Source organism: Meles meles, chromosome 3 (genome assembly GCF_922984935.1).
Source record: "Meles meles chromosome 3, mMelMel3.1 paternal haplotype, whole genome shotgun sequence".
NCBI lineage: Eukaryota > Metazoa > Chordata > Mammalia > Carnivora > Mustelidae > Meles > Meles meles.
In genome coordinates this window covers 62646410-62663028 of record NC_060068.1, presented here as the reverse complement: position 1 = coordinate 62663028, position 16619 = coordinate 62646410, and the positions used below count along the sequence as shown (strand labels likewise).

Below are 16619 nucleotides of genomic sequence, written 5' to 3'. Positions count from 1 at the left end.
TTAATACTTGAATTCCTCTTTGTGATAATGTTGAGAATGATTAAAATCATATACATTCTTATTCTTTCTTAAAATACTTAAATAAAAGTTAATATACACATTGGAATTAATTAAGAAGTCAGCTCAAGGAGCAGTTGAAGAAAGAGGAAGAACTGCTGGATGTGGAATGTGTGGGTAGGAAATGGAAGTGTGTGCCATATACTAAAGCTGTACAGATAATAATATTATATGAACTAGTACTAAGATCACAGTGGTATTTTCTGAGATGTGTATTTGCTATTCTAAAAAGTGATACATGATAGTGTTGAATCATGACTGACCTTGGTGTTTTGTTGGTTATTTGAAAAATCTCTCTGGTAACGTGGAGGTTTAACAAGAGTGTGTATACCTCTTTCTTAGATGTAAATTCTGTGTGGGAGGCAGGGGGGGATGAAACAAAGCAGAATTTCTTTTATGCTAAACAGAAGCTAGGGTTTTGGTTTTTTCCTGACACGTGAGTGGCCATGTGGAACCCATGTGGTTAGTAGAGAGGAACAGCCACATCTAACAGACTATGGAGTCAACCTTTGTAGATAAAAGAGGATGTGATCTGTCCTTCAATAGGGATATCACTTCAGCAGCTCCACTCCTAGCCATACTCTTCACCTTAATCTTCCTTTAAAAGAGGGGAGATACCTACTTGCCTGATATCCCAAAACGTATCTTAATTCATGGTCAGAAAATCTTGCAACGTTGCGTGCTTTCTCTCATCTTGTGTCTACTGCATACTTCTCTAGGGACTTACCACCTTTGATTCTGCTAAGCCTTCTTAAGGTCATCAACATGGCACTTTAAAAAAGCTGTTTCAGTGCTCGCTTCGGCAGCACATATACTAAAAAAGCTGTTTCAGATCTTTCAGAGGGATATCCCAATTGTAGCTCCTTCTTCTGAATTTGTAGCAGTAGAGTAGAGCACTCCTACATCATAAGGAAGGAGTTGGTTTTGGTGCTATTTTAAAGGGGAAAGACAGAACCACTGATTCTCACTATTTCTAAGTTACATTTATTTGAAGTGGATCTTTTGAAATTAAAATTTCTTAAAGATTTTCACTATACTCGGTGTATTTGCATGATGAGGCACAATGGAGCAGGTTGAGAGTAAAGGCCATGCTCTGTTTAGAGTAAGAGTCATGCTCTCTTATGCTGAGAGACTAAAATATGCCAACATCTTCCCTACTTGTGTCCTATTTGAATTTTCAATTTCTTAGTTTGTTACTGTCATTTATTACCATAGTTACCTAGATATCTTTTCCCCTTTGCTTGTAGAATTCATCAGTCATCATGGAAGATGGACTCATTCAAGATGAATTTTCTGAGAGTGTGAAAATGAGCACTTACCTTGTTGCATTCATTGTTGGAGAGATGAAGAACCTGAGTCAAGATGTAAATGGAACCCTGGTATGTTGTTGTAGTAATTGTCTTGAAAGCCTGTTTCATAAGAGGTTAAGAGAGATTCTTTAAAGATTTCTGACAGCTGCTTTATGAAGGAAAATAAGCTTTTTAAAAATTTTTTAATTTAAATTCAATTAACATAAAATATATTATTTGTTTCAGAGTACAGGTCCATGAGTCATCAGTCTTATATAATACTCAATGCTCCTTATAACACATACCCTCCCCAGTGTCCATCACCCAGTTACCCCATCCCTACCCAACCCTCCCTTCCAGCAACCCTCTGTTTGTTTCCTATGATTTAGAGATCTTATGGTTTGTCTCCCTCTCTAGTTTTGTCTTGTTTCATTTCTTCCTCTCTTCCCCTATGATTCTCTGCCTTGTTTCTTAAGTTCCACATAGGAAAATAAGCTTTTGGATCACAACTCTGACAACTTATGCTAGAAATGTTACTTTTTGCTTAGTTTTATTTACTTTCATTAATTAAATACCCAAGTCAATAATTTTCAAGTTTCCTTTAATTTTACTTCTACAAGAGAATTCCAGTAAGACAGTATATGTATAACAAAGCTTCTATAACTGGGCTGCACAATATGTTAGTCAGGGGCTTTATGTGGTTTTTACATTTAAATTAACTAAAATTAGATGGTAGCATCATGGCTGAATAAGGTGTCCCTCATTCATGTCCTCTCACCCCAACAATAATTGACATCTGTTCATGGACAAAAATGGAAGCTGTGGGATCCAGCACCATATGCCAAAGGACCTGGGAGGAATCTTGCCCACCAGTGCATCAGGTACTAGGCATACAGACCATGGTCCTGGCTGTGGACCCTGTAATGGCATGTGAAACAGCTCTAGCTCTCTTGGCCATGATGTGGGAACACCTGAGAAATGCTGTCTTAGATAGTACTACCTGGACAAAATAGCATTTGTGGAACTCCACATTTCTAGCCAAAAAGCTCAGTACTCTTGGAGGAAAAAAAATGCAAGTTTGGATGCATTGGCAAGAGCAGTTAGTAAAGAGTGGAGGAGGTGACTGCTACTTCAGATGTGAAGACAATAATGTAAAACTTCAAGGAACATGAAAAATCAAGAAAACATGACAACACCAGAGAATCACAATAATCTTCCAGTAACAGATCCCCAAAACATGGACATCTGTGATTTACCCAACAAAGAATTCAAAATAGTTTTTTTAAGGAAACTTAATGAGGTATAAGAAAACACAAAAAGATAATTCAGTGGAATCTAGAAACAATACATGAACAAAATGAGAGTTGTAACAGAGAAATCATAAGAATTTATTCTGGGGCTGAAAAATATAATGAGTGAAATTTAAAAAGGGGAAGTAGAGAACATCTATAGTAGAATGAATCAAGCAAAAGAAAGAATCTGTGAGTTAGAGAACAGGAAGTTGAGGGGCGCTTGGATGGCTCATTCGGTTAAGCATCCAACTCTTGATATCATTTAAAGTCATGAGCTCAGGGTCCTGGGATGGAGCCGCATGATGAGCTCCCCGTGAACAGGGAGCATGCTCGAGGATTCCTCCTCTTCCCCTATCCCCCAGCCTGGCACATGCACTGCCTCCCCACCCCCAAATAAATCTTTAAAAGAAAAAAAAAGAGGCAGGAAAGTTGATATTATCCAGCGAGAGAACAAATAAATATGGAGAAAAGACTGAAGAAAGCCTGATTTATAGGACACCATCAAAGAAACAATTTGTGAATTACTGGAGTTCCAAAAGGAAGAGACAGAGGAGGGGGGCAGAAAGCTTATTCAAAAGAAATAATGGCTGACAGCTATCCAAATATGGTGAGAAATTTGGATAATCAAGTTTATGAAATTGACAGGTTATCAAGCAAACAGCTTGAAGAGAGACATGATAATAAAACTGTCAAAAAATCAAAGAGAATCTTAAAAGGATCAAAAGAAGAGAAGCTTGTATCTTTCAAGGAATATGTCTATCAGTGGATTTCTCTGCAGAGAACTTAGCAACCAGAAGGGAGTCAGATGATTCAAGGTGCTGAAAGAAAGAACTGCCAGTCAAAATACTCTTGTCTGACTAAGTTTTCCTACAGAAATGAAAAAGAGACAGGCTTTCCCAGATAAAACCTGAAGGAGTCCTTCACCATTAGCTCTCCCTTAAAAAGTGCTGAAAGGAGTCCTTCCATCCGAAATAAAAGGACTCTAATTAGTAAAATGAAAATATATGAAAATACACAACATACCGGTAAAGGTAAATATATAGCCAAATCAGAATACTCTTACAGTATCATATGGTGGTGTATGCATCCAACAGAATGCATAAAAAGCAGTTCTGAGAAGGATGTTTTGAGTGATAAATGCCTATGTTAAGAAAAAAGAAAGATCCCAAATAAACAACCTGACTTTATACCTCAAGGAACCAGAAAAAGAACAAACTAAATTCAAAGTTAACAGAAGAAAGGAAATAACAAAGATTAGAACACAAATAAATGAAAGAGGTAACAGAGAAACATTAGAAAAAATCAGTGAAACTGGAGCCGGGTTTTTTTTTTTCTTTGTTCTTTTGAAAAGTAAATTAAAATGACAGAACTTTACTCGGACTAAGAAAACATAAGATTCAAAATCAGAAATGAAAGAGGCATTACCGTTGATACCACAGAAATACAAAGGAACGTAAGAGACTACTATGAACAATTATAGGCAAATAAAATGGATAATCTAGAAAAAATGGATAAATTCCTAGAAACATACAACCTAACAAGACTGAATCATGAAGACATAAAACATCTGAACAGATCAGAAATGAGAAAAGAGATTGAATCAGTCATCAAAAACCTCCCAGCAAAGAAAGTCCAGGATCAGGTGGTCTCTCTGGTGAATTCTACCAAACATTAAAGAAAAATTAATGCCAATTCTTCTCAAACTCTCTAAAAAATTGGAAAGGAGGAAATACTTCCTGACTTACGAGGCTAGCATTACCCTCATATCAAAGCCAGATAAGGACATCACAAGAAAACTATAGGCCAGTGTCCCTGATGACTATACATGCAGAAGATGTCTCTGCACAAAGTTCTCAAGAAAATGTTAGCAAATTGAATTCAGTAGCACATTAAAAGGATCATAGACCATGATCAAGGGGGATTTATCACTGAGATATACGATGTTTCAACATATGCAAATCATAAATATGATACATCACATTAATAGAATGAGAGATAAATAGCACATGATCATCTCAATAGCTACAGAAAAAGTATTCGACAAAGTACAGCTTCCTTTCCTGACTAAAAAACTCTAAACATATTAGGTATAGAAAAGTATAACTCAACATAATAAAAGGCCATATATGACAAGCCCACAGGTAACATTATACTCAACAGTGAAAGGCTGAAGATCAGGAATAAGAAAAGGGTGCCCACTCTCACCACTCTTATTTAAAATAGTACTTGAAATCTTAGCTGGAGAGCTAAGACAAGAAAAAAGAAATGCAGAGGGGTCAAGATGGCGGAGAAGTAGCAGGCTGAGATGACATCAGGTGGCAGGAGATCAGCTAGATAGCTTATCTAAACATTGCAAACACCTACAAATCCAACAGGAGATCGAAGAGAAGAAGAACAGCAATTCTAGAAACAGAAAATCAACCACTTTCTGAAAGGTAGGACTGGTGGAGAAATGAATCCAAAGCCACGAGAAGATAGACCGCTGGTTAGGGGCCGGCTCCCGGCAAGTGGCGGAACAACGGAGCACAAAATCAGGACTTTTAAAAGTCTGCTCCACTGAGGGACATCGCTCCAGAGGCTAAACCGGGGTGAAGCCCACGTGAGGTCAGCGTGACACCAGGTCCTGCGGGGTCACAGAAGGATCGGGGGTGTCTGAGTATCGCAGAGCTCGCAGGTATTAGAGCCGGGAAGCCGGCTACAGAGACAGAGCTGAGGAGTGAGCTCTCAACTTGGGGTTACCTTGAACTGTAATCCGTGGCACAGGCCACTGCTCTATGAGTGAGGTCCATACAAGATCTGGGGAGGCACCCCCTGGGGGAACTCAGGGATCTGCGGGGTTCAGAGACTCCAGGCAGAGCTATATGCCAGAGACAGAGACACTTGGTCACAGGCTGGGTGAGCTCGGAGCGTGTCTGGAGGCCAGGGAGATGGGAGCAATTAAGCGCTTTTCTCCAAGCACATTCAGAGGCCAGGGAGACGGGAGTGATTGGGTGCTTTTCTCTGAGGGCTCACTAAGGAGTGGGACCCTGAGCTCTCCGCTCCTCTGGGCCAGAGACTACGAGGCCACCATATTCATTCCCGTCCTCTGGAACTCTACAGAAAGCGTTCAGGGAGCAAAAGCTCCCGAAAGCGAACCCAAGCAGATTACTTAGCCTGGCCCCTGGTAAGGGAGGTGCAATTCCGCCTGGGGCAAAGACACTTGAGAATCACTACAATAGGCCCCTCCCCCAGAATATCAACAAGAAATCCAGCCAAGACCAAGTTCACTTACCAAGGAGAACAGCAGAATTCCAGAGGAGCAAAGCATGGAATTCATGGCTTTCTCCCCATGATTCTTTAGTCTTGCAGTTAATTAATTTTTTTTTTAATTTTATTTTTTTTTCTTCTGCTAAATTTTTTTTTAACTTTTACCCTTTCCTCTTTTAATGTTTTTAACTAGATTATCTTAACAATACCTTTCATTAAAAAAAAAAACTTTTTTGATGGGGCGCCTGGGTGGCTCGGTGGTTTAAGCCGCTGCCTTCGGCTCAGGTCATGATCTCAGGGTCCTGGGATCGAGTCCCACGTCGGGCTCTCTGCTCTGAAAGGAGCCTGCTTCCCTCTCACTCTCTCTGCCTGCCTCTCTGCCTACTTGTGATCTCTCTCTGATAAATAAAATCTTAAAAAAAATAAAAAACAAAACTTTTTTGAACCTTCATTATTATAATCATATTTTATCTTTCATTGTATCTAACTTTATTTTTTGTATACATGTAGGGTTTTTTCTTCTAAAAAATTTGGGGTACAACTTCTTTTTATAGATCAAAATATACCCTAAATCTAGCTCCGGGCTTGTTCTAGTCACCAGCCCTAGCAAATTCTCTCCACTTTCTTTTTCTTTATTCTCTCAACCAACTTACTTTATCAACTCCTTTTTTAGAAATTTTTTTTAAAAAATGTTTTTTTTTTTCATCTTTATAGGCGTATTCCATCCCTTCATTGTGTTTACCCTTATATATGTTTTTCATTCTTTAAAATTTTGGGAGGTAGTTTCTTCTAAGAGACCAAAATACTTCCCAAATTAAGTGGGTGACCTTGTTCTAGTCACCAGTCTAATATATATATTTTTTCTTTTTTATATTTTTTCTTTATTTGTTTTCTTTTTCTTTCTTTTTTTTTTTTTTTTTTTTTGAACTTCTTTTTATCCCCTTTCTCCCCCCCACAATTTGGGGTCTCTTTTGATTTGGTTAAAGCACATTTTCCTGGGGTGTTTGCCACCCTTTTAGTATTTTATTTCTTCCTTCATATATTCTTATTTGGACAAAATGACAAGGTGGAAAAACTCACCACAAAAAAAAGAACAAGAGGCAGTACCAAAGGCTAGGGACCTAATCAATACGGACATTGGTAATATGTCAGATCTAGAGTTCAGAATGATGATTCTCAAGGCTCTAGCCAGGCTCGAAAAAGGCATGGAAGATATTGGAGAAACCCTCTCCGGAGAGATAAAATCCCTTTCTGGAGAAATAAAAGAACAAAAATCTAACCAAGTTGAAATACAAAAAGCTATTAATGAGGTGCAATCAAAAATGGAGGCTCTTACTGCTAGGACAAATGAGGCAGAAGAAAGAATTAGTGATATAAAAGACCAAATGACAGAGAATAAAGAAGCTGAGCAAAAGAGAGACAAACAAATACTGGACCATGAGGGGAGAAATTGAGAGATAAGTGACACCGTAAGATGAAACAACATTAGAATAATTGGGATTCCAGAAGAAGAAGAAAGAGAGAGGGGAGCAGAAGGTATATTGGAGAGAATTATTGTAGAGAATTTCCCTAATATGGCAAAGGGAACAAGCAACAAAATCCAGGAGGTGTAGAACCCTCCTCAAAATCAATAAGAATAGGTCCATACCCTGTCACCTAATAGTAAAATTTACAAGTCTTAGTGACAAAGAGAAAATACTGAAAGCAGCCCAGGAAAAGAAGTTTGTAACTTACAATGGTAAAAATATTAGATTGGCAGCGAACTTATCCACAGAGACCTGGCAGGCCAGAAAGAGCTGGCATAATATATTCAAAGCACTAAACGAGAAAAACATGCAACCAAGAATACTGTAGCCAGCTAGGCTATCATTGAAAATAAAAGGAGAGATAAAAAGCTTCCAGAACAAACAAAAACTGAAAGAATTTGCAAACACCAAACTAGCTCTACAGGAAATATTGAAAGGGGTTCTCTAAGCAAAGAGAGAGCCTAAAAGTAGTAGATCATAAAGGAACAGAGACAATATACTGTAACAGTCACCTTACAGGCAATACAATGGCACTAAATTCATATCTCTCAATAGTTACCCTGAATGTAAATGGGCTAAATGTCCCAATCTAAAGACACAGGGTATCAGAATGGATAAAAAAACAAAACCCATCAATATGCTTCCTACAAGAAACTCATTTTAGACCCGAAGACACCTCCAGATTTAAACTGAGGGGGTGGAAAACAATTTACCAAGCTAATAGACATCAAAAGAAAGCTGGGGTGGCAATCCTTATAACAGATCAATTAGATTTTAAGCCAAAGACTATAATAAAAGATGAGGAAGGACACTATATCATATTCAAAGGGTCTGTCCAACAAGAGGATCTAACAGTTTTAAATATCTATGCCCCTAATGTGGGAGCAGCCAACTATATAAACCAATTAATAACAAAATCAAAGAAACACATCAATAATAATACAATAATAGTAGAGGACTTTAACACTCCCCTCACTGAAATGGACAGATCATCCAAGCAAAAGATCAACAAGGAAATAAAGGCCTTAAATGACACACTGGACCAGATGGACATCACAGATATATTCAGAACATTCCATCCCAAAGCAACAGAATACACATTCTTCTCCAGTGCATGTGGAACATTCTCCACAATAGTTCACATTGTGGGACATAAATCAGTTCTCAACCAGTACCAGAAGTTTGGGATCATTCCCTGCATATTTTCAGACCACAATGCTCTGAAGCTAGAACTCAATCACAAGAGGAAATTTGGAAAGAACCCAAATACATGGAGACTAAACAGCATCCTTCTAAAGAATGAATGGGTCGACCAGGAAATTAAAGAATTGAAAAACTCATGGAAACAAATGATAATGAAAACACAACTGTTCAAAATCTGTGGGGCACAGCAAAGGCAGTCCTAAGAGGAAAATATATAGCAATACAAGCCTTTCTCAAGAAACAAGAAAGGTCTCAAATACACAACCTAACCCTACACCTAAAGGAGCTGGAGAAAGAACAACAAAGAAAGCCTAAACCCAGCAGGGGAAGAGAAATAATAAAGATCAAAGTAGAAATCAATGAAATAGAAACCAAAAAAAGGAAAAAATCAACGAAACTAGGAGCTAGTTCTTTGAAAGAAGAAATAAGGTTGATAAACCCCTGTCCAGACTTATCAAAAAAAAAAAAAAAAAAAAAAAAAAAAAAGAGAGAGAGAGAGAAAGGACCCAAATAAATAAAATCATGAATGAAAGAGGAGAGATCACAACCAACACCAAAGAAATACAAACAATTATAAGAACATACTATGAGCAACTCTACACCAACAAATTTGACAATCTGGAAGAAATGGATACATTCCTAGAGACATATAAACTACCACAACTGAGCCAGTAAGAAATAGAAAACCTGAACAGACCCATAACCAGTAGGGAGATTGAAACAGTCATCAAACATCTCCAAACTAACAAAAGCCCAGGGCCAGATGGCTTCCCAGGGGAATTCTACCAAACATTTAAAGAAGAATTAATTCCTATTCTCCTGAAACTGTTCCAAAAAATAGAAATGGAAGGAAAACTTCCAAACTCATGTTATGAGGCAAAGATCACCTTGATCCCAAAACCAGACAAGGATCCCACCAAAAAAGAGAACTACAGACCGATATCCTTGATGAACACAGATGCAAAAATTCTCAGCAAAATACTAGCCAATAGGATTTAACAGTACATTAAAAGGATTATTCACCATGACCAAGTGGGATTTATTCCAGGGCTGCAAGGTTGGTTCAACATCCGCAAATCAATCAATGTGATATAACACATTAAGAAAAGAAAGAACAAGAACCATATAATACTCTCAATAGATGCTGAAAAAGCATTTGACAAAGTACAGCATCCTTCCTGATCAAAAGTCTTCAAAGCGTAGGGATAGAGGGCACATACCTCAATATTATCAAAGCCATCTATGAAAAACCCACCGCAAATATCATTCTCAATGGAGAAAAACTGAAAGCTTTTCCGTTAAGGTCAGGAACACGGCAGGGATGTCCATTATCACCACTGCTATTCAACATAGTACTAGAAGTCCTAGCCTCAGCAATCAGACAACAAAAAGAAATTAAAGGCATCCAAATCGGCAAAGAAGAAGTCAAACTATCACTCTTCGCAGGTGATATGATACTATATGTGGAAAACCCAAAAGACTCCACTCCAGAACTGCTAGAACTTGTACAGGAATTCAGTAAAGTGTCAGGATATAAAATCAATGCACAGAAATCAGTTGCATTTCTTTACACCAACAACAAGACCGAAGAAAGAGAAATTAAGGAGTCAACCCCATTTACAATTGCACCCAAACTGTAAGATACCTAGGAATAAACCTAACCAAAGAAGCAAAGAATCTCTACTCAGAAAATTATAAAGTACTCATGAAAGAAATTGAGGATGACACAAAGAAATGGAAAAATGTTCCATGCTGCTGGATTGGAAGAACAAATATTGTGAAAATGTCTGTGATACCTAAAGCAATCTACACATTTTTTTTTTTAAGAGTAAGTTGCTCTGAGAGAGGATAGCAGGGGGAACCACTTTTTTTTTTTTTAAGATTTTATTTATTTATTTGACAGACAGAGATCACAAGTAGGCAGAGAGGCAGGCAGAGAGAGAGGAGGAAGCAGGCTGTCCGCAGAGCAGAGAGCCCGATGTGGGGCTCGATCCCAGAACCCTGGGATCATGACCTGAGCCGAAGGCAGAGGCTTTAACCCACTGAGCCATCCAGGCGCCCCCTAAAGCAATCTACACATTTAATGCAATCCCTATCAAAATCCCATCCATTTTTTTCAAAGAAGTGGAACAAATCATCCTAAAATTTATATGGAACTAGAAAAGACCTCGAATAGCCAAAGGAATATTGAAAAAGAAAGCCAAAGTTGGTGGCATCACAATCCCAGACTTCAAGCTCTATTACAAAGCTGTCATCATCAAGACAGTATGGTACTGGCACAAAAACAGACACATAGATCAGTGGAACAGAATAGCGAGCCCAGAAATAGACCCTCACCTCTATGGTCAACTAATCTTCGATAAAGCAGGAAAGAATGTCCAATGGAAAAAAGACAGTCTCTTCAACAAATGGTGTTAGTAAAATTGGACAGCCATATGCAGAAAAATGAAATTGGACCATTTCCTTACACCACACACGAAAATAGACTCAAAATGGATGAAGGACCTCAATGTGAGAAAGGAATCCATCAAAATCCTTAAGGAGAACACAGGCAGCAACCTCTTTGACCTCGGCCACAGCAACTTCTTCCTAGGAACATCGCCAAAGGCAAGGGAAGCAAGGGCAAAAATGAACTATTGGGACTTCATCAAGATCAAAAGCTTTTGCACAGCAAAGGAAACAGTTAACAAAACCAAAAGACAATTGACAGAATGGGAGAAGATATTTGCAAACGACATATCAGATAAAGGGCTAGTATCCAAAATCTATAAAGAGCTTCGCAAACTCAACACCCAAAGAAAAATCATCCAATGAAGAAATGGGCAGAGGTCATAAACAGACTTTTCTGCAAAGAAGACATCCAGATGGCCAACAGACACATGAAAAAGTGCTCCACATCACTCGGCATCAGGGAAATACAAATCAAAACCACAATGAAATACCATCTCACACCAGTCAGAATGGCTAAAATTAACAAGTCAGGATATGACAGATGCTGGCAAGGATGCAGAAAAAGGGGAACCCTCCTCCACTGTTGGTGGGAATGCAAGCTGGTGCAACCACTCTGGAAAACAGCATGGAGTTTCCTCAAAAAGTTGAAAATAGAGCTACCCTATGACCCAGCAATTGCACTACTAGGTATTTACCGTAAAGATACAAATGTAGTGATCCAAAGGGGCACGTGCACCAGAATGTTTATAGCAGCAATGTCCACAATAGCCAAACTATGGAAAGAACCTAGATGTCCATCAACAGATAAATGGATAAAGAAGAGGTGGTATATATATAATGGAATACTATGCAGCCATCAAAAGAAATGAAATCTTGCCGTTTGTGACGACGTGGATGGAACTATAAAGTATTATGCTTAGCGAAATAAGTCAGTTAGAGAAAGACAACTATCATATGATCTCCCTCATACGAGGAAGTAGAGATGCAATGTGGGGGATTTGGGGGGTAGGAAAAGAATAAATGAAACAAGATGGGATTGGGAGACAAACCATAAAATACTCTTAATATCGCAGAACAAACTGACAGTTGCTGTGGGGAGGGGAGTCAGGAGAGGGTGGTGGGGTTATGGACATTGGGGGGGGATGTGCTGTGGTGAGTGCTGTGAAGTGTGTAAACCTGGCGATTCACAGACCTGTACCCCTGGGGCTAAAAATACATTATATGTTTATTTAAAAAAAAAAAAAGTTCATTAAAAAAAAGAGAGAGAAAGAGAAGCAAGCGGCGCCTGGGTGGCTTAGTGGGTTAAAGCCTCTGCGTTCAGCTTGGGTCGTGTTCTCTGGGTCCTGGGATCGAGCCCAGCATTGGGCTTTCTGCTCAGCGGGGAGCCTGCTTCCTCCTTTCTCTCTGTCTGACTCTCTGCCTACTTGTGATCTCTGTCAAATAAATTAATAAAATCTTAAAAAAAGAAGAAAAAAGAAATGCAAGGCATTCATATTAAAAGGAAGAAGTGAAATTGTCTTTATTTGCAAATGATACATTATTATGTATAGAAACTCCTAAAGACTCTCCCAAAAAACTGTTAGAACTAATCAATGAATTTGATGCATTGCAGGATTCAAACCAGCATACAGAAGTCATTTGAATTCCTGTATACTAACAATGAAATATCTGAAAAATAAATTAAAAAATCCCATTCATGATAGCATTTAAAACCAATAAAATATTAGGAATAAATTTAGCAAAGTGGGTAAAAGATCTTCACACTGAAAATTGTAAGATTTTGTTGAAAGAAATTAAAGAAGACAAAATAAATGGAAACATGTACCATGTTCATGAATCAGAAATATTAATATTGTTAAAATGTCCATACTACACAAAGCCATCTATAGATTCAGTGCAGTTCCTATAAAAATTTCAATGGCATTTTTCACAGAAAAAAAAAAGGCAACAATACTAAAATGTGTATGGAACCACAGACCTTGAATATCTAGAAAAATCTTGAGAAAGAACAAAGCTGGAGATATCACACTTCCAAATTTCAATCTATACTATAAAACTATGGTAATCAAAACTATGTATGTATACTATGTATGTATACTAATATATGTATATGTGTACATATGTATACTAATCAAAAGAATATGGTGCTGGCATAAAAATAGACACATTGACCAAGAAACAGAATTAAGAACCCCCAAAAAAAATGCATAACTGGTCAACTCATATATAACAAGGAAGCCAAGAATACTCAGTGGGGAAAGGATAGGCTCTCTAATAAATGGTGCTGGGAAAATTGGACAATCATGTGTATAAAAATGAAACTGGACCCTCGTTTTACATCACTCATAAAAATTAAACATGTTAAAGACTTAAACATAAGATCTGAAACCATAAGTCTTCTTTCTAGAAGAAAAAAAACCTCCTTGACATTGGTCTTGGTAATGATTTCTTGTATATGACACCGAAACACAAGCAACGAAAGCAAAAATCAGTAAGTGGGACTACATCAAACTAAAGAGCTTCTGCACAGGGACGCCTGGGTGGCTCAGTCAGTTAAGCAGTTGCCTTTGGCTCAGGTCATGCTCCTAGGGTCCTGGGATTGAGCTCTGCATGGGCTCCCTGCTCACTGGGAAGCCTGCTTCTTCTTCTTTCTCTGCAGCTCCCCCTGCTTGTGATCTCTCTCTCTGTCAAATAAAGAAATCTTTTAAAAAAAGAGCTTATGCACAACAAAAAGAAACATCAACAAAATGAAAAGGAACTGAAAGAATGGGAGCAAGTATTTGCAAATCATGTATATGATAAGGGATTAATATCCAAAATATATAAGGAACTCCTACAATGCATTAGCAAAAATATATGTAAGCAATCTGATTTAGAAATAGGTAGAGGAGAGGTGCCTGTCTCTCTCAGTCAGCAGAGCATGTAGCTCTTGATCTTGGAGTTGCGAGTTTGCCCTACGTTGGGTGTAGAGAGTACTTAAAAATAAAATCTTTTAAAAAAAAAATAGAGGAACTGAACTGATATTTTCCCAAAGAAGACATAGAAGTGGCCAGCAAGTACATGAAAAGGTGCTCAACATCACCAATCACAAGGGAAATGCAAACCAAACTTCAAGGAGATATCACCTCACAATTGTTAGAATGACTGCCATTAAAAAGGTGAGAGTTAGCAAGTGTTGGTGAAGATGTGGTGGAAAGGGGAACCCTTGTGCACTGTTGGTAGAATGTAAACTGATAAAGCCCCTATGGAAAGCAATGTGGAGGTACCTCAAAAAATTAAAAATAGAACTACCATATGATCCAGCAATCCTACTTCTGGGTATACGTCCAAAGGAAACGTAACGAGGTTCTCTCTCAAAGAGATATCTACTCCCCCATGTCTGCTGTAGGATTATTCACCACAGCCAGGATATGGAAACAACCTAAATGTCTCTCTGCAGATGAATGGATAGAAAAGGTGTGGTAAACGTATTATGGATTATTATTTAGCCATGAGAAGGAGATCCTTCCATTTGCAATAATATAGATGGACCTGGAGGGCATTATGTTAAATGACATAAATAGCATAATGGACAAAGCCTTTATATATTATCTCACATGAGGAATCTAAGAAAGCTGCACTTTTAGAGACTAGAATGGTGGTTGTCAGGGTCTGAGTGGTGAGGGGGAAAATGGGAAAATGTTGGTCCAGCGGTATAAACTTCCAGTTATAAGTTTGAGATCTAATGTATAGCATGGTGACAGTAGTTAAGAATGCTGCATTATATGCTTGAAAGTTGCTGAGAGACTAGATCTTAAAAGTTCTCATCACAGAAAAGAATCGGTAATTATGTGAGGTGATGGAGGTGTCCTAAGTAGTACTACTGTGGTAATCATTTCACAATATAACAGTGTATCAAAGCAACACATTGCACATCTTAAACTTTCACAATGTTATATGTTAATTATATCAAATGTAAAGTTGCAAAAAATTAATTTAAATTTAAAACTCACTTCCTCAAGTCTCAGTAGTCACATTTCTAGTGTTCTTGTGGCTGGTGGTGACTATGTTGCATATCATGAATATTGAACATTTCCATCAATGCAGAAAATTTTATTGGACAGCACTGTATCTAAAACATACAGATTTAAGAGATAGTGTACAATATAGTTAGGAAATAAACTCCAGGTTATAAAAGTTAATTTAATCTTCCTTTTTAAAAAAGGAAGTTCAGATTGAGTTTCCTTAGAATAGTGATTAAGACTGTTTAAAGGTTTATATATCTATAATTTGTAAAAATTATTTGTTCTAATTAGGCTTCTCTGCTTTTCTATATCATTAGTCCCTGTCAGTAAATGATTATTTGGGGACGCCTGGGTGGCTCAGTTGGTTGGGCAGCTGCCTTCGGCTCAGGTCATGATCCCAGCGTCCTGGGATCAAGTCCCACATCGGGCTCCTTGCTTGGTGGGGAGCCTGCTTCTCTCTCTGCCTCTGCCTGCCACTCTGTCTGCCTGTGCTCTCTCTCTCTGACAAATAAATAAAATCTTAAAAAAAAATAAATGATTATTTGTTTAGATTTTACTCTTTAATTTCACCATAGAGACATAGTTAATATTTTCATACACGAACAGTATAGGAGAAAGGGTCTTTTTATTTTATTTTATTATTTTATTATTATTTTTTAAGATTTTATTTATTTATTTGACAGAGAGAGATCACAAGTAGATGGAGAGGCAGGCAGAGAGAGAGAGAGAGGGAAGCAGGCTCCCTGCTGAGCAGAGAGCTGGATGTGAGACTCGATCTCAGGACCCTGAGACCATGACCTGAGCCAAAGGCAGCGGCTTAATCCACTGAGCCACCCAGGCGCCCGAAAGGGTCTTTTTAAACTAAAAATGATTATTCTTCATGATAGAAATAAAATTTTTAGATTTTTTTCATATTTTGATCATCTCAGGGAATATTTTTACTCATTGTACACGTTCAGTTGGAGCTGGCTTTCCTTTTTAGATTTAAAGCTTTATTTTAATCACATTATATTTAGATTTTGCTAATCAAAAAGCATATAATCATTCTGTTAGAAAAGCTTATCATGGCTACCACATAACTCTTAGAGGTAAGGGCAGAGATGAGGATTATGGCTTTTCATCAGCAGTGATACCCTATGCCATTATGCTCAGCAGTAAAAGATGGAACGACTCACGCAGTTTCAGCATTCAAGGTTAAGTGTAGACTATGTAGTGGCCAAGTGCTTAAATGATTTACAAATCCTTGGCCTGAAGAGTTTTTGTCAAGTCTAAACCAAAGAATTTTTCAGAATCCTTTGAAAAGGATAGTGAGATTGGTTTAAATCTGATAAAATTCAATTAATTTTTCTTCAAGCATCACACCACAGATTGGGCTGTTGATTCAGATGTTGCAGCCTGGATAAAATCCAAAAGGCTCAATCTAGGAGAGTCAGGTTTGCTTCTTCAAAACCCAGCTGAATACCATCCTCTCCTTGAAGCAGTTCATTCTTTCCCCAGCTGGGATTAATCATTCCCTCTGTGATCTTTCATAGCACTTTAGTTACATCTCTG

The 16619-nt window shown here is 38.0% G+C and overlaps 1 protein-coding gene across 2 annotated transcripts in view; it reads left to right on the top strand.

Moving 5' to 3' along the window:
- Window positions 1-16619, top strand: part of LOC123938249 (leucyl and cystinyl aminopeptidase) — a 106592-nt gene that overhangs the window by 44252 nt on the left and 45721 nt on the right. For both annotated transcript variants that reach the window (XR_006817698.1, XM_045999457.1), the window contains exon 4: window positions 1305-1436. Coding sequence is in view for 1 of the 2 variants with exons in the window: in XM_045999457.1 (XP_045855413.1) it covers window positions 1305-1436 (132 nt within the window). In the remaining variant the exon portion in view is untranslated. The remainder of the gene's footprint in view (window positions 1-1304; window positions 1437-16619) is intronic.